The sequence below is a fragment of the Lolium perenne genome, chromosome 6 (genome assembly GCF_019359855.2).
Source record: "Lolium perenne isolate Kyuss_39 chromosome 6, Kyuss_2.0, whole genome shotgun sequence".
Classification (NCBI taxonomy): domain Eukaryota; kingdom Viridiplantae; phylum Streptophyta; class Magnoliopsida; order Poales; family Poaceae; genus Lolium; species Lolium perenne.
In genome coordinates, this window is record NC_067249.2 from 255289354 (window position 1) to 255307329 (window position 17976).

Here is a 17976-nt window from a genome sequence, read left to right on the forward strand (position 1 = left end):
AGAGCTTCCCATAATAGAAGGACGGATTGTCAATGATCCTCATTGATGGTTGCAACCTTGGGTTGTGATACAACAATGTAGTATGGCAAACTAAAATCATGAATTGCTACATCGCGCTTAATAGCTCCATGTATGTCTACTAAGTACTATTTACTACTATAATACTCCATCCGTTCCAATAATAAGACTTGCATTTTTAAAAGTAAATTTGACTAAACTTTTACAAACAATTATCAAAAAGGAAAAATTATTACATGACACCATTACTTCTAGCATTTACCGAAATACACCGTCCAATTACGTCTTTGCTAAATACCTTTACAATATTGTGAGATGTTTGCCAGAAAACATTGCATGACCAAAAGCAGAAAGTTTGGCACAATGTCTTCGAAACCGGCCATCCCACGCAAAAGTGGCAAACTTTCCCTTTTTGGGTATATAGTTTGTTTGGGAAAAAATGTCCCACAAAATTATAATAGTACCTAGCAAAGACATAACAAGACGGCGTGTTTAAAATAACGGTGTTCTATAGCAAATTTTTCCTATCAATAAATATAACATAATATTCCGTCTTTATGCACACATATGTTAAATCTAGGGTATGAACTCTGGTGAGCTTGGGTGTGCAACCACCTTTCTAACCATTCAACCTCAGGTTAGTTCTCGTTCTATATATTTCTGCAACCTACCATTGTTCAAACATAACATGTGTTGTAATTACAGATATGTTAGAGTATATATCCCTTCGTAGCTTCATTTATATTCGGTATCCATTATTCTTATACATCAATTAGAGTATATGACCCCCCTTCACAAATCCATTCTTATTCAGTATCCTTAATCCTTCAGTATTAACTGGATTGCATTTATGTTGTTCAGAATGGCCATTAAAAGATCAGCAAATTTTTATTTACCCTGTAAATGATGGATAGAGTACCAAAGTTAGCAATCACTGTCGTTATTCCTATAAACGCGTACCATCCCCGTAAAATCATTTCGGTTCGACTCTCTTCTCTTTTATACGTACTGTAATTTATTGATGAACATAGTACTTTATTTTATCTACAAATTTAGTTTGTTTGTCGCTCCAGTTGATTGTTTTATTTTACGGATAAACTCCAGATAATAGGGGGCAGGATGTAGTGCTTGGCATCTATCCTGTTCTGGGTTTCATTGCTAATTGAGATTGCTGGCACACTGTCGGAAATCTGAATGCCTCCTAGGATGTATTTGTTTGAGTTTTTTTCAGCTTTCCAAAAGTAAAACCAGCAAATCAAAATAAATGGGTGGCTTTGAGAAATAGTTTTGCCAAAGCTAAAGCACGTAGTGTAGACGGGAGGAATAAAAAAACTAGCAAAGAGCCCGTGCGTTGCTACGACGACACACTAAATAATTAGACAACGTTATCCAAAACTAATCAAATGAACAATTTTTTGTATGTTTAAATTTGTAATCAATCTAATCCAACTGTCATGGCTAGGGGATGTCACAGTAATTAACTTGTATATATGTAGAGCTCTTTTACGGTGATTGGTACGAAACTTTGGCTCCGTCTAATTTAATATAGGTTCCGTCTAATCTAATTTTTTATGACCGTTCAATAAAACAAGTTGTAAACGTTAGGATGCTTTCATCCGAAACAGTGGTACTAGCAGTCATTTGTATCCTATACAGATTAAAAGAAATTGTCTCCAAAATCAAAATACCGCCGCCGTCCCCTAGCCTCGCTGCATCTAATCCCAGGCCACAAGGATCGATTCTTTTGACCTAGATACAAAATTTGATGGTGGCTTTGCCAGGCCCGGTGGCGGAGCTCGATGGCCTAGTTGAAGGATCTGGGGACCTCGCCGCCTCCTTCCATGAGTGTTGCCTGCAAGGAATCGAGGAAGGGTTCGGTTGGAGGCAGGTCTCGATGCCTCCATCGGCCACGCCGCCGGTGCGTCCCCTCCCTCCTATGTTCCCTCTCCGCAGCCCCCGCTGTCCGGCCGCCGCCTGATCACGTCGACTCCATCCTCTCCAAGGTACACAAGTTAAAATCGACCCCTACCTCCGAGCTACCCAGTTAGTGCCATGTGCTCTGTCTAATCCTAGTCCGTTCTTGTTATCACCTTAGGGAGGGGATACATGGTCGAATTTGAAGCTACTTGCTATCTTATCCTAATTCATTCTTATTTTCCATTTTTCCGCTAGTACTAACATTATCTCCGGTGTAGAATAGGTTGTTTCTGGGATCTTTCGGTGCTTCTCCAAGAGAATAACTGAAGAATTTCTGTTGAAATTGGTGCAAGATGCATGCAGCTCGATGCCCATAAGATGCCATATCTGAACCACCCTTAATAAAAAAAAATGTCCCAATTATAGGTCAATTTCTATGCTCCCATTTTTAGTGTGATGTCTTAGCAATTAACATCATACTCTATACTGTAGTTCGGGCAATTGGAGTTCAGGAAATAACACCATAAAAACAGTACTTCCATCTACTCCATGATATTGTAGTCCAGGAACTGGAGTACTGATATCTCTGCTTTGTATTGCGAGTTTCCAAGTTGTATGCTAGTTATTCAGAGCATTTGGTACATGTGACTAGTACTCCTGCATTCAGTGTTCAGTGGCCATGCTCTGTTTTGGTAACAAAATATTGAGTTGGTGACAAAATATGTAAACCATCTGCTCAACATTTTTAGCTTACCTTCAAGTTTGTCGATCCTGTGTAGCTATGCAATAATGGACAGCAAACTTCTGCCTCTTTCTTGTGCATTGCTAGATTTATGAGCTGTACTCTCGTAGCTTCAGCGCATGCCAAGAAATTGGTTTTTTGAAACTTTGAATTGGCTGGCCCTTGATCAGCGTCATGAAGCAAACCTGTCCAGAAAATAAGCACACCTAATACATAGCACTTGGTGTTGAAAAGTGCTCCAACGATACAAATTACTTGGTACAAATAGGTTACATTACTTCAAAGTTATCTAAAAAACTACACAGGTTACAGCTGTACACACACAAATTACAGGCCCAAGCAGGTTATTATTGACATGGGCATACCCTTCGGGTACCCATTATTAATATACCTGGATCGGCTCGGCCCAATATGAAGAGCAGGCCCAACAAGGCAACCCGAAGAAGTAGTCGACTAGGACTCTTGTAAAACCCTAGGCTGGTTGCATATATAAAGCTAGCCAGGGCACCCGAAAGGGAGAGCCCAACAGGTAGACAGAATATAGACAACATAGCTCCGCATATGGCAGCACCCTGTAAACACATCTATGATCATATACTGGATTGCTAGCAGCATGTAGGGATCCTCCACCGAGGGGACCCGAAGCTGGGTACGTCGTGTGCCTAATCTCGTCCCCGGAATCTCCATCGTCGCTCTCTCCCAAAACCCTAGTCTACAATACGTAGGCATTGCCGAGGTATTCCCTCGTCAATTGGCGCCGTCTGTGGGAAATAGCGACGATTGGATTTTGTCATCTGGGCGGGATCCTTCATCATCAACAATCGCATCTGAAGATCAGGAAATTGGTCGTCAGCAATTTCATCTGGCGGTCGGCTGAACTTTTTCGCAAGCGGAGCGAAATCAGGCGCAAGACGGAAAAGCTATTCGTCGGGCTCCTCATCTGCAACGTGAAAAGAGATTGCTTCCGCGCAATCGGGAGTACGGTCAGCTTCCGCGTTTTTATTTCAAGGGCAACTCAGTTCCTGGCCGGTGTATCAGTCCATGCCGATGTTTTCACGTGCCGCACCGACCGAGTTCAGAATTAGCATGCCAATCAAGAAGACGGGCACCGGCGGGAGCAAAGTCCCAAGGACTTTACTTTTTCTCTACGATCTTACTCTCTCTCTCCCATTGATTAATCGTCTAGTTGATTTTTCTATTCAGAGTTTCAAATCTAACAACCGTGTGCATGTTTCTTTTACTCATTGAGTGGAAGATTAATTCACAGAATCAAGATGGCACAAAAATAATGGCGACATACTTCAGATCTTCGCCAGCGACGTAATTGATCAAGACCTGATCCCTCGCGGATTCGCAAGTATGGACCTGTCAGGATATACTCGTTTGTGGCGAACCCTCGATTTCAGACACAAAAACTATCAGGTGCTATATTTTCAGTACACTACTCTTTGCAAATTTATTTGGGCCAAATATTTTTGGTCCGTGCTATTATTTGCGCGCAGTTTTTTTTGCGCCGTAACATAACTGCAGATCGGAAATAAGCTTCAACTACTTTGTTGCGTCGATACCATTCGCCATCACGCGTCCACTGTTGCGCACTCGCCATACTTGGGAGTTCACCTGTCGTGAATCCTCCACATCGATTGCGTCCTCTTCATCGACTACTTTCGACTAGGCGTCGCGCGACTACAATCAACAATGTCTACCGCATGACATGATTACACGTCAGGCTTCACCACGTCCGATAAAAAGCTAAGTGTTCCTCTACCGAGAGTCAAATTATTATTTACTTTCGACATACTCGACTATTCGGGAGTTGTGCCATTGCAATATTACAGCGAAAGCACCCAAACACTGGGGGCTGCGTCATTACTTCGTTATCACAAATAAACTCGGTTACTTGGTGAATATATTTTCTTCGGCTCTGGATATATTTTCTCCGGCTCAGTGAAATTATTTTCTTTGGCTCAGTGGAATTATTTTCTTCGACTTAGTGGCTTTATCTTCTTCGGCTCGGTGGATCTATTTTTTTCGGATTACTAGATTGGTTTTCTTTGGGTTATTATTGGTTCACTTTTATACAATATTACCCGATGCGTTTCCGGAACAATGGATTCATCTTCTATGGTTATTACTCAGGGTGGGCATAAAAACCGTGAAACCGAAAACCGAACCGAAGCCGAAACCGAACTAACCGAAATCTCGGTTTTTTCCATTAACCGCTATTTTTTCGGTTTCCATTTATACTAACCGAATTAAATTTGGTAGAATTCGGTTTTTAGCCCCACCAACCGAACAAGCCGAATAGACCGAATTGAGTAACCTACCATCAATTTGTGCATAAACCGATCATTTCATAGAAGCCCAATTGCATTTGATGTTCCAAAAATTGTTCATTCAATGTATGACTTTGGTCTTTGATGTACTAGCTTTTTCTGAATATAGCGTGAAGCCTGCATAGTAGAACACGTCGCTCGAAGTCTTAGCTACCCCTTTTAATCGCTCACGAGTGATGCACCTGTACCACGAGTGCCGCAACCTACCAAATAGCATCCCTCCACGATTGGTGCTCATTTGTCGATTTCTTGCGCAGTTGTTGCTTTTTGTGTTGATATGTCAATCACTATTTGCTTTCTTTGGTGATGCCTACTATTTGTTCAATTGAGTAGGTTCATTCGGTTTTAACCGAAAACCGAACCGAATTTGTCGGTTAACCGAATCTTCGGTTTCCTAAATTTTCATGCCAATTTCGGTTACCATTTTTGAAAACCGAATTTGTTCAAAAACCGCAAAAACCGAACCGAAATTTCGGTTAAAACCGAATGCCCACCCTGAGTTATTACTAGAACTATTTTCTTCGGATCAATGGATTCATCCTCTTTAATATCAACGGATTCATCTTCTATGGTTATTACTGGATTCTTCGGTTCAATGGATTCATCCTCTATGATATCGGTGGATTCCTCTTCAATATATGCTCTATATTTAATGGCGTCATCTTTAAATATGGATTCATCTCAAATACTTCATCTTGGATTCATCTTCATGGACTCATATTATATTATTGACAATGGCTTCATCCTAAATGGCTTCACCTTATATGACGCCGCGACTACGTCAATTTTTTTCGACATCATGGCTAACACTCGGGGGCTCGACCATGACTTGGCCTCGGGTGGCAACTGCGACACAGCATCTAAGTAACAATCATAACGTCATCCCAGCAGCGCTCGGGGGCTCGGCTATTTCTTCATCAACAATTTGGCGGCATCTATTTATTTGGTGATTTCTACTTTGGCTAGATTTCTTGTCTACACTCGAAGACTTCATTATGCATCGACTTCGTCGTGTCCAAAAAGCTAAGTGTTCTTTTATTTTGTACAAAGTTGATTATCGTTTACTTTCGTCACACCCGACACTCGGGGGCTGCGCGGCATATATTCACTTTACATATCATCGAATCTGAGCATCTGACACCGCATGCGAAAAAGAGAGTCAAGGAAAAGATAGAAAAAGTTTGTTTATTTGTGCAGGAGAAAGCAAAATTTAAAGTATATAAGAGAAAACCCGGCGAAATTGTCTACAGGGAGCACCCGACGAAATTGTCTTCAAAAAAGGACAGGACTCGACAAAATCAAAAGAGCACCCGACGAAATTGTCTTCAAGAGAGAACCCGACAAAATCAAAAGAGTACCCGACGAAATCTTCTTCAGGGAGGAACCCGACGAAATCAAAAGAGTACCCGACGAAATCTTCTTCAAGGATGAACCCGACGAAATCTTGAGAGAACCCGCCGAAAAATTATCTCCAAGGAGGTCCCGAAAAATTATCTTCAAGGAGGTCCCGGAAAATTATTTCCAGGAAGGTCCCGAAAAATTATCTCCAAGGAGGTCCCGAAAAATTATCCTCAAGGAGGTCCCGAAGAATTGTCCTCAGGAAGGACCCGAAGAATTGTCCTCAGGAAGGACCCAAAGAATTATCCTCAGGGAGGACCCGAAGAATTAGGGAGGACCCGATGAAATATTTTCCTGAAAGAGAAACTCGACGAAATTATCAAAAAAAAAGAGGATAGACAAATCTTCGGGTCCATCGACTCGTCATTTGTTCCAAGCAAGAGCATCGGTGATGTACCCGATAATATAGAAGAACCAAATATATCCGGCTGTCTCATCACGCCCGAGAAAAATATAGAAGAACCCGCAAAATGGGTCATTGCATCAGCCGAACAAGGCACTTGACAATATATTCTCAGAGCGCTAAAAGTCGCGAATAATCTCTGAATGCCGCAAAACTCTGCGAAGGTAAGACCCCAGATCCGTTCTGAGCGGCGTGGCACCGTCTCTGACCTCGGTTCGCTACTTTTTTCCGTATCGATAGATACGAAGAAAAATCCTAACGGACGCGTTAGGTACCCGATAAAATATGACTGGGGCTCGACAGAATGGTAAGACCTTAAGCGGCACCTGTCGAGTTAACACCAGTATCCCGAGATCATGTCCAGGGACGTGATCTTGAAGTAGGTTTTTGCGGATTGCCACTAGAGCAGTTAACTAGTACCTGATCCGTCAGATGAACTAGCCCCAATTACCATTATCCCTGTACAATATAGATATGGATGTCAAATAAAAATAGCAACGGCCTGGAGTCGATAAAAAGAGGGGCTGCGCCAAGTTGTTTATCGAGTAGTACAACTTGAGCCTATGCCTAGGTGCAAGCACCTGCTCATAGGTTCGGGGGCTACTCTTATCGAGAGCATTGTTTACCCTCCCGATAAGATACAAGAAAGAGGAAAAATTGTGGAGTCGATATAAAAGCAAGTTGAGCCTACACCCAAGTGCAAACACTTGGCTGTAGCCTCGGGGGCTACTCCCATCGGGAGCGCTGGTCGCGCGCCCGATAGAAAATAACTTCGACAGCATCTACGACAATTAAGGTTTGTAGACTCAACTCGATTCTACGACTCGAGTGGAGCCTACTCCCATCGGGAGCACATGGATTTCATCAAGTTCTCCGAAAATATAGTTAAGTTCTTCATCGAGCAGTACAACTTGAGTCTATGCCCAAGTACAAGCACTTGCCCATAGACTCGGGGGCTACTCCCATCGGGAGCGCTGCCGCGCACCCGATAGAAAAGTAATTTCAAGAATCATCGACATCGTCTACGCTACACATGATCTTCGACATGGACCTCGCCTTGTATTTCTTCGACTTCGGAGATGGTTATGCTTGGAGTTTCTACGCAAGTCTTCGACTTCCCTATAAACTCGGGGGCTACTGACATGGGCATACCCTTCGGGTACCCATTATTAGTATACCTGGATCGGCTCGGCCCAATATGAAGAGAAGGCCCAACAAGACAACCCGAAGAAGTAGTCGACTAGGACTCTTGTAAAACCCTAGGCTGGTTGCATATATAAAGCTAGCCAGGGCACCCGAAAGGGAGAGCCCAACAGGTAGACAGAATATAGACAACATAGCTCCGCATATGGCAGCACCCTGTAAACACATCTATGATCATATACTGGATTGCTAGCAGCATGTAGGGATCCTCCACCGAGGGGACCCGAAGCTGGGTACGTCGTGTGCCTAATCTCGTCCCCGGAATCTCCATCGTCGCTCTCTCCCGAAACCCTAGTCTACAATACGTAGGCATTGCCGAGGTATTCCCTCGTCAATTATGTTGATGTTAGTTTGCTTCCCTGGGTTCGTCTACGTTCTTCCCAAATAAGGCTTGGACATGATGATGTTCCTGCACTATGCCAGTTTGCCAGCTTAGCCTGAACTGTTTCCTGCAAGATTTACATGAATTTCCTGCAACCTAGAGTCCAAACAGTGTCTTACATTTTTCTCTCTTAATGAGATATTCCGTTTCCTTCTCGTTTGAAGAACTATGCAATTTAAATTTGTAGGGCAACAACTTATACTGTGTGTTCTCTTTGGTTTGGTAGTGTCATCATATCAGTATCATCAGTATCACTGGAGTGCTAATCAGCTAGACAACAAATCTGGTTTTTGCAGCTGAACTGTGCCCACTAGCTCATCACCACATTTACTAACTTATTTTACAGGTTATCCAACTCTCGGAACCTTCCTTCCCTGGTGTGCTAGAAGCTATTCATTCCGTGGTACATTGTCTGGCAGCTCCTGGCAGTGTCTGGTAACGTGAGGCCATTCTGTGGTGACAATTGTCATGTTCAGAATTGTGAAGCTTTTGCCGAGTCCGTTGTCGTCTCCCTGGGGGCATGGAAATGTTCTAGCTGTTCATATCGCCTGTGGTCGCATACAGGAAAGAGAAAGTCTATGGACTATAGTACCTGAGCTCTTGTTCTCTGTCTTCACAAAAGCTTGTGGCAGTCGAGAGTTACCTGTGAGTGGCGGGTAGTACCTGTGAATTTACTAGGTGGTGTCTCCTTGTGATGAGCATATGTTCTGATAGTTTCTAGCAATCAACCTCTGTGACTCTTTTGTCATCTGTAAAATTTGGTTATCATAACCTCTGGTTGTATCAGACTGTATATAGTTGAATTACATTATCAGCTATCTGTATTGTAACTTGAAGTTTGTGTTATCACCGGATTTTAACCGGATCAAGAGATGGGCCGTGATTGAGATGGGCTTAGAGGATATGCACGTAAAATATTTCTGAATCGGCCTCGTACGAGAGTTTGGGCTAGATTGCCCGTGTATTTGTACATTATGGTAGATTTTGTTAGAATTAAGAGATAGAGTTTAGCTCGTACACAGTTAGGTTTATTTGCAAGATAGAAAGTCCACGGACTATAAATATGTACCTAGGGTTATTGAGAAAGGAGGACGATCACGTTCACAACAAACACAATTTCGGCGCATCGCCACCCCTTGTTTCGAGGGTTTCTTCCAGGTAAGCGTCATGCTGCCTAGATCGCATCTTGCGATCTAGGCAGTATCGGTTTATTCGTTGTTTTGTGTTGCTCGTACTGAAGCCTTGTTGATGGTGAGCAATACCGTATCATAGATGGTTTGGGGCTAGCATCGATATTCTTTTGATATGTTTGCTTAGTTAGGCTACCCCTACATATCTAGCTGCCTTTGCACCTATCTTCGGTGCAAAGGCAGCATCTTGCTTACTCTTTATTTAGTAGATCTGATTTGTTACGGTTGCTCCTTGTTCTTCGAGGATTAGTTTGATATCCGCATAGTTAGGCCTTGCAAACGGGTTGAATGATCCAGTAGTACGTAAGGTACGGTTTGCCGATCTTAGAGGAGTTGTTCCGGGAATCAACCCTAGGTTGGTTTTTAGGCCTTTTCTAGGACTAGTTTTCTGTTATCTTTCGTAGCTGCCACGCTCAATTACGCGTAAGATGTTCCAGTTATGCGGTGAAAACCCTAGACTGTCGTAAGTCGATTTAACTTGGTATCGATGAAGCAGGACCCTCACGCTATCGTAGATCCAACTCAAACCATGGGTCGATCGGCTCTTTGAGCCGATTCACAGGGTAACTTGAGAGCCGATCGAGGCTCGGATTTAATGTTTACGTGTCTACCATGCAGGAAATTAATCGAAGCAATCCATCACCTTCCTGACCAGGTATAGGTCAGGTGGCACGCCCTTGCACCAGCCAGGACGTGTGCCGGAGTTTTGCGGGCCGTTGCCCGAGGGACCAGGGCCCACCAGCAGTTCTGGGAGCCTCCCGGCTCTTCGTGTTGCTCGTCGCTGCTCGCCGGTGAGTTTTGGCAGGCAACACATTCTGGCACGCCCGGTGGGACAGTCTACATCAACTGCGTCAACCTCTGCAGCTGAGATGTCGGAAACACCAATCACGTACGAGGAACTGCCTGAGGAGCACAAGAAGAAATATGATGAGATTAAAGCTGCCTTCGAATCCGATCTCATCGGTTCTTTCGAGAGGGCCCGTAAACATGGCGTTAGGTGGAAAGGATTCTCACCCGAAGGCGTTCTCGATGAAATAGATCTATCTGTCCCTTCAAAGGAACGCACCAGAGCTCTACGCCAGGAAGTTAATTACATGGTGGCTCATTCTCTACACCGTCATTTTGAGAGCCTGGTAAACGCTTTCGAGCGAGTTGCAGTTCGCGTGGTTCAGGAAATCATGAAACATCAGTACTCTCCGTCAGGGCCTGCCATAGGGGATCACCAGGGAGAAATCCCGTTCCAGACCAGACCGCAGCTGCCATTTGCGCTTGCAGCTCCAGAGCCGCCGGGTTCACCGGCGTACGTCGTCTACAAGATTGGAGGCGATCCTGGCGATTACCAATTCCTGCAAGAGCCGCCTAAAGAGATCCCACATGGATACGTGTGCACATACGTGCCGGACTGCACTAACTTGGCGTGTACAAACCAGATTGCAACAGGAGGGATTTCTGGAACGGACGCCGATAAACATGCGTGGCTAGCTAAATATGCCACTGGAACGAGTCATGAAAACTCAGCCCCTGCAGCTAATACCATGGAACAAATCAGTACAATGTTGAGAGACCAGTTTGGCATCCTGCCAAAGAGGAGAACAATCGGCTATTCCAAGCCGTACCCCAACGAATACGATTTGATTCCACTGCCGCCCAAGTATCGGCTCCCTGAGTTCTCAAATTTTAATGGATCAGAAGGGTCCAGCTCAATTGAGCATGTGAGCCGATATTTAGCACAGTTGGGCATGATTTCAGCATCAGACCCGTTGCGTGTAAGGTTTTTTGCGCAATCTCTCACAGGACCAGCTTTTGGGTGGTACACCTCGTTGCAGCAGATTCAGCCAGGACGTGTGCCGGAGTTTTGCGGGCCATTGCCCGAGGGACCAGGGCCCACCAGCAGTTCTGGGAGCCTCCCGGCTCTTCATGTTGCTCGTCGCTGCTCGCCGGTGAGTTTTGGCAGGCAACACATTCTGCCACGCCCGGTGGGACCCTCTACATCAACGGCGTCAACATCTGCAGCTGAGATGTCGGAGGCACCAATCACGTACGAAGAACTGCCTGAGGAGCACAAGAAGAAATATGATGAGATTAAAGCTGCCTTCGAATCCGATCTCATCGGTTCTTTCGAGGGGACCCGTAAACATGGCGTTAGAGATATCACCGGATTTTAACCGGATCAAGAGATGGGCCGTGATTGAGATGGGCTTAGAGGATATGCACGTAAAATATTTCTGAATCGGCCTCGTACGAGAGTTTGGGCTAGATTGCCCGTGTATTTGTACATTATGGTAGATTTTGTTAGAATTAAGAGATAGAGTTTAGCTCGTACACAGTTAGGTTTATTCGCAATATAGAAAGTCCACGGACTATAAATATGTACCTAGGGTTATTGAGAAAGGAGGACGATCACGTTCACAACAAACACAATTTCGGCGCATCGCCACCCCTTGTTTCGAGGGTTTCTTCCGGGTAAGCATCATGCTGCCTAGATCGCATCTTGCAATCTAGGCAGTATCGGTTTATTCGTTGTTTTGTGTTGCTCGTACTGAAGCCTTGTTGATGGCGAGCAATACCGTATCATAGATGGTTTGGGGCTAGCATCGATATTCTTTTGATATGTTTGCTTAGTTAGGCTACCCCTACATATCTAGCTGCCTTTGCACCTATCTTCGGTGCAAAGGCAGCATCTTGCTTACTCTTTATTTAGTAGATCTGATTTGTTACGGTTGCTCCTTGTTCTTCGAGGATTAGTTTGATATCCGCATAGTTAGGCCTTGCAAACGGGTTGAATGATCCAGTAGTACGTAAGGTACGGTTTGCCGATCTTAGAGGAGTTGTTCCGGGAATCAACCCTAGGTTGGTTTTTAGGCCTTTTCTAGGACTAATTTTCTGTTATCTTTCGTAGCTGCCAGGCTCAATTACGCGTAAGATGTTCCAGTTATGCGGTGAAAACCCTAGACTGTCGTAAGTCGATTTAACTTGGTATCGATGAAGAAGGACCCTCACGCTATCGTAGATCCAACTCAAACCATGGGTCGATCGGCTCTTTGAGCCGATTCACAGGGTAACCTGAGAGCCGATCGAGGCTCGGATTTAATGTTTACGTGTCTACCATGCAGGAAATTAATCGAAGCAATCCATCACCTTCCTGACCAGGTATAGGTCAGGTGGCACGCCCTTGCACCAGCCAGGACGTGTGCCGGAGTTTTGCGGGCCGTTGCCCGAGGGACCAGGGCCCACCAGCAGTTCTGGGAGCCTCCCGGCTCTTCGTGTTTCTCGTCGCTGCTCGCCGGTGAGTTTTGGCAGGCAACATATTCTGGCACGCCCGGTGGGACAGTCTACATCAACTGCGTCAACCTCTGCAGCTGAGATGTCGGAAACACCAATCACGTACGAGGAACTGCTTGAGGAGCACAAGAAGAAATATGATGCGATTAAAGCTGCCTTCGAATCCGATCTCATCGGTTCTTTCGAGAGGACCCGTAAACATGGCGTTAGGTGGAAAGGATTCTCACCCGAAGGCGTTCTCGATGAAATAGATCTATCTGTCCCTTCAGAGGAACGCACCAGAGCTCTACGCCAGGAAGTTAATTACATGGTGGCTCATTCTCTACACCGTCATTCTGAGAGCCTGGTGAACGCTTTCGAGCGCGTTGCGGTTCGCGTGGTTCAGGAAATCATGAAACATCAGTACTCTCCGTCAGGGCCTGCCCTAGGGGCTCACCAGGGAGAAATCCCGCCTGCATCAGACCGCATCACGCATTTCTGGCCATTTGCGCTCGAGCCTTCAGAGCCGCCGGGTTCACCGGCGTACGTCGTCTACAAGATTGGAGGCGATCCTGGCGATTACCAATTCCTGCAAGAGCCGCCTAAAGAGATCCCACATGGATACGTGTGCACATACGTGCCGGACTGCACTAACTTGGAGCGTACAAACCAGATTGCAACTGGAGGGATTTCTGGAGCGGACGCCGATAAACAGGCGTGGCTAGCTAAATATGCCACCGAAACGAGTCATGAAAGCTCAGCCCCTGCAGCTAATACCATGGAACAAATCAGTACAATCTTGAGAGACCAGTTTGGCATCCTGCCAAAGAGGAGAACAATCGGCTATTCCAAGCCGTACCCCAACGAATACGATTTGATTCCACTGCCGCCCAAGTATCGGCCCCCTGAGTTCTCAAAGTTTAATGGATCAGAAGGGTCCAGCTCAATTGAGCATGTGAGCCGATATTTAGCACAGTTGGGCATGATTTCAGCATCAGACCCGTTGAGTGTAAGGTTTTTTGCGCAATCTCTCACAGGACCAGCTTTTGGGTGGTACACCTCGTTGCCACCAGATTCAGTCCGGACGTGGAAGCAGCTGGAAGAGCACTTTCATATTCAATACCACTCAGAGGCTACCGAGGCTGGCATTGTCGGAATATATCCAGCGTTTCAGAACTGTCAAGAACCGATGTTATTCGGCTCGTTTGACTGAGAAAGAGGCAGTCGATCTGGCAACGTTGGGCCTCGCAGCGCCGATCAAGGATCTGGCTTTCCAAGTGGAGTACAATTCACTGGCACACATGGCTCAGAAGTTAACATTGTATGAGCAGCGCCACCCAGAATTGTACCAAGACAAGTTCAAACGCCCGATAGGCCTGGTCGAGACAGAAGAAGTTGAGGACTCTGCAGAAGACCAGGAAGTAGCCGTGGCTGAATGGGCTCGGAGGGAAAATCTTGTGTCCTGCAAATGGGTGAAACAACAAGGGCCTGCAAAAGAGTTTGACTTCGATATAAGCAAAGCTGAGCAAATATTTGATTTATTGCTTAAGGAAAAACAGCTGAAGTTACCCGATGGCCATAAAATCCCTACGGCGCAAGAGATGAACGGGAGACCGTACTGCAAGTGACATCACTCGTTCACCCATATCACCAATGACTGCAAAGAGTTGCGTCGGCAGATCCAAACGGCGATAGAGCAAGGCCGTTTGATCTTTGGTCAGTTTGCCATGAAGGTGGACACGCAACCGTTTCCTGGCGTCAACATGGTGGAACACAATAATTCCTCGAGGCGTCAGCTGGATTTCTCATTCGATGTTAACATGGCAGGGCCTGTATACCACCATGGAAGGGATAAAGAAGAAAGCAGCCACCTCCGTGGCAAGGAAAAGGAGGAGGCCGGCCCACGTGACCGGCCCCGATATGATGACAGGCGGTACATCACCGAGGAACAAGTAAAAAACGTTCGGTATCAACGACCGCTCTCCGAGCATCTCCTTAACAAATATGAGCGTCAGTACGATCGACGCCGGCGGTACGATAGAGATGACAAAAGATATCGTCGGTCTGATGTAGACGGTGGAAAATATCGTCGGTATGATAGAGACGACGAAGGGTATGAGCGTCGCGCTAAGGGGAAGCCAAGAGAGCAGGAAGACGTGGACAGGCAGTGGGATTGTCCTTTCTTTAACACTGTTGGGATTCAGGAATGAGCCGATTGCCTACAATCGACAACTGCCCGGAGTGTAGACACCAGAAGGAAGACGCATGCGAGGTTTCAGTGTTCAAGCGTCTAGGACCTCTCCCATCTCAGAACAGACGAGCGGAGCCATCTCAAGTGGAGGACTTTGAGGAGTCAGAAGGTGAAGAAGAAGATAGATACCACCGGCCGAGGTGGTGCCCTGATGGACTCAGTCACTCCCAAAAGCGTAGGGTTCAGCGGCTACGTAGCTTGGAGGAAGCCGAGGCGCAATACCTGCACACGTTGAGAAAAGCGCGGCCCGATCTGGCCGTGAAAATTCAACAAACCTTGGACACAGAGCTGCGCCCACAGAAGAAAGAATGGCGCCCCAAACAAGTAAAAACCGATGCGAAGGCATCGGCTGGCACAAATATGGTGTTCATTCTTCCGTCAGAGTTTTGTGCTCGAAGAAGCGAAGAAGCGCCGGTGGCACAGTTTGACTGCGGTCCACGGCCAGTTATCTTTGAAAAGCCACGGGAGAAGAGCTACAAACATATGAAGGCCCTGTACCTAAGAGGTTATATCAACGGGCAGCCTGTCGGCAAGATGTTGGTCGACACGGGAGCGGCAGTCAATATAATGCCATACTCCATGCTACGACGCTTGGGACGCTCTAGCGCAGATATGATCAAAACCAACGCCACACTAAGCGACTTCAACGGCCAAGCATCAGAAACACAAGGCGTTCTGAACGTGGATCTAACCGTGGGCCGAAAAACCATCCCTACATCATTCTTCATCGTCGACAGCAAAAGCACCTACGCTGTCCTGCTAGGGAGGGATTGGATTCACGCCAACTGCTGCATTCCATCCACAATGCACCAATGCCTGATACAGTGGGATGGGGATGAAGTGGAGGTCGTGCATGCAGATGACTCGATCGAAATCTCAATAGCTGGCATGAATATTTGGGACGCAGACGACCAAGAGCCGATCTCTGGAGTCAGTTTGGACGGCTGTGAGCGCATCGAGGCTACAAAAAACGGGGTGAGGCTGGTCTTATCCACCGGCCTGACAGAGTAGCTAGAGCAAAGCCAATGGACTTACGTGGCAAGGCCGATCCCTGCGATCGGCCCCAAAAAATGAAAAGCCATGATCTCGCCTCAAGCATGTCACGTAGTCGTAGTAGGGAGATTCCCTCCCGTAGTAGAGCACAAATAAATTATAAACCTCCATTGAGCAATGCAATCGAAAAGGGGGCCGATTCCGGCAATCGGCCCAAATTATCCTCACCATACGTTTTGCCTGTGTTCAGCATCGATCTAGCAGGCGACGGAAAGCTAGGATATGGGTTTACATCAGCTGATGAGCTAGAAGAGATTGACATTGGTCCTGGGGATAAGCCACGACCAACATTTATCAGCAAAAAGTTAGATCCGCATCTGAGGGGCCTGATGATAGCTTTGTTGAAAGAGTACCCAGATTGCTTTGCCTGGGATTACACAGAGATGCCCGGCTTAGATAGGAGCATCATCGAGCATCGGATCCCTCTTAAGAAAGGATTTCAGCCGTTCCAGCAGCGAGCACGACAGATGAAGGCCGAAATTTTAGAAGAAGTCAAGAAAGAGATCGAGAAAATGTTGACCGCCGGGTTCATCAGGCCATGCAGGTATGCTGAGTGGATTTCTAGTATTGTACCTGTGGAGAAAAAGGACGGCCGATGGCGCGTCGCCATAGATTTTCGGGATCTCAACAGAGCCACTCCTAAGGATGAGTATCCAATGCCGGTAGCAGAGACATTGATCAATGCAGCTACTGGGCATAAGGTCCTAAGTTTCATGGATGGCAATGCCGGTTACAACCAAATTTTTATGGCTCCAGAGGATATACACAAGACTGCATTCAGAGTACCAGGTTCAGTGGGCTTGTTTGAATATGTAGTCATGACATTTGGACTGAAAAACGCCGGCGCAACATACCAAAGAGCCATGAATTACATCTTCCACGACCTGATCGGCAAGTTGGTTGAGATTTACATTGATGACGTGGTAGTCAAGTCTGTTTCAGTAGAAGGACACTTGGAGGATCTGCGACGCATCCTGGACCGAACTAGAAAATTCGGACTAAGAATGAATCCGAAGAAGTGTGCTTTTGGTGTAACGGCCGGTCAATTCTTGGGTTTCTTGGTTCATGAACGCGGAATTGAGATCGGCCTGAAAAGTCAGGAGGCAGTGCGAACAATGAAGCCACCTACCACAAAAAAGGAACTCCAGTGTCTCATCGGCAAAATCAACTTCGTCAGAAGGTTCATCTCCAATCTGTCAGGGCGAATCGAGTCGTTCATGGGACTGGTAAAAATTAAAACTGATGAGGAGTTTCGCTGGGGGGCAGAACAGCAGCGAGCATTCGGTGAGATTAAAAAGTACCTAACGAAGCCACCTGTGTTGGTTCCGCCCTAGCAAGACAGACCATTCTATATCTACTTGTCAGTAGCTGACACTTCCATCGCCTCAGTGGTAGTGCAACTTTATGATGGTCTGGAGAGAGTTGCTTTCTACCTCAGCAGGAGGATGTTGGATGCAGAAACTAGGTACCCTGAGATCGAGAAGTTGTGCCTCTGCCTGTTTTTTACCTGCACGAAGCTTCGTCACATCTTGCTGTCAGCGGAAATTGTCATCATATGCAAATCAGATGTTATTAAACATATGCTGTCGGCTCCTGTGTTGAAAGGCCGACTCGGCAAGTGGATGTTTGCATTGTCAGAATTTGATCTCTGGTATCAGCCTGCGAAAGCAGTCAAGGGACAAGCGTTGGCCGATCTTATCGCTGAACGAATCAACACTGATATAGCAGCACTGTCGGTGCGTGCATGGGCCATGTTCTTCGATGGATCGGCTTGTGATGACGGTTGCGGCATCGGCATTCTACTCGTGTCGCCCCGGGGGGG

The 17976-nt window shown here is 46.1% G+C and overlaps 1 protein-coding gene across 2 annotated transcripts; it reads left to right on the forward strand.

Annotated features, from left to right (window-relative positions):
• Positions 1-642: 642 nt before the first annotated feature.
• On the forward strand, positions 643-13267 carry LOC127305246 (uncharacterized). 2 transcript variants are annotated; one of them, XM_051335650.2, is made up of 2 exons: positions 643-655; positions 8746-13267. In XM_051335650.2, the coding sequence occupies exon 2, from the start codon at positions 10459-10461 to the stop codon at positions 11752-11754; it is 1296 nt and encodes a 431-aa protein (XP_051191610.1). In that variant the 5' UTR covers positions 643-655; positions 8746-10458; the 3' UTR covers positions 11755-13267. The 2 variants fall into 2 exon arrangements, with proteins under 2 accessions (XP_051191610.1, XP_051191609.1); XM_051335649.2 differs by lacking the exon at positions 643-655 and adding an exon at positions 681-2021.
• The last annotated feature ends 4709 nt before the right edge of the window (positions 13268-17976 follow it).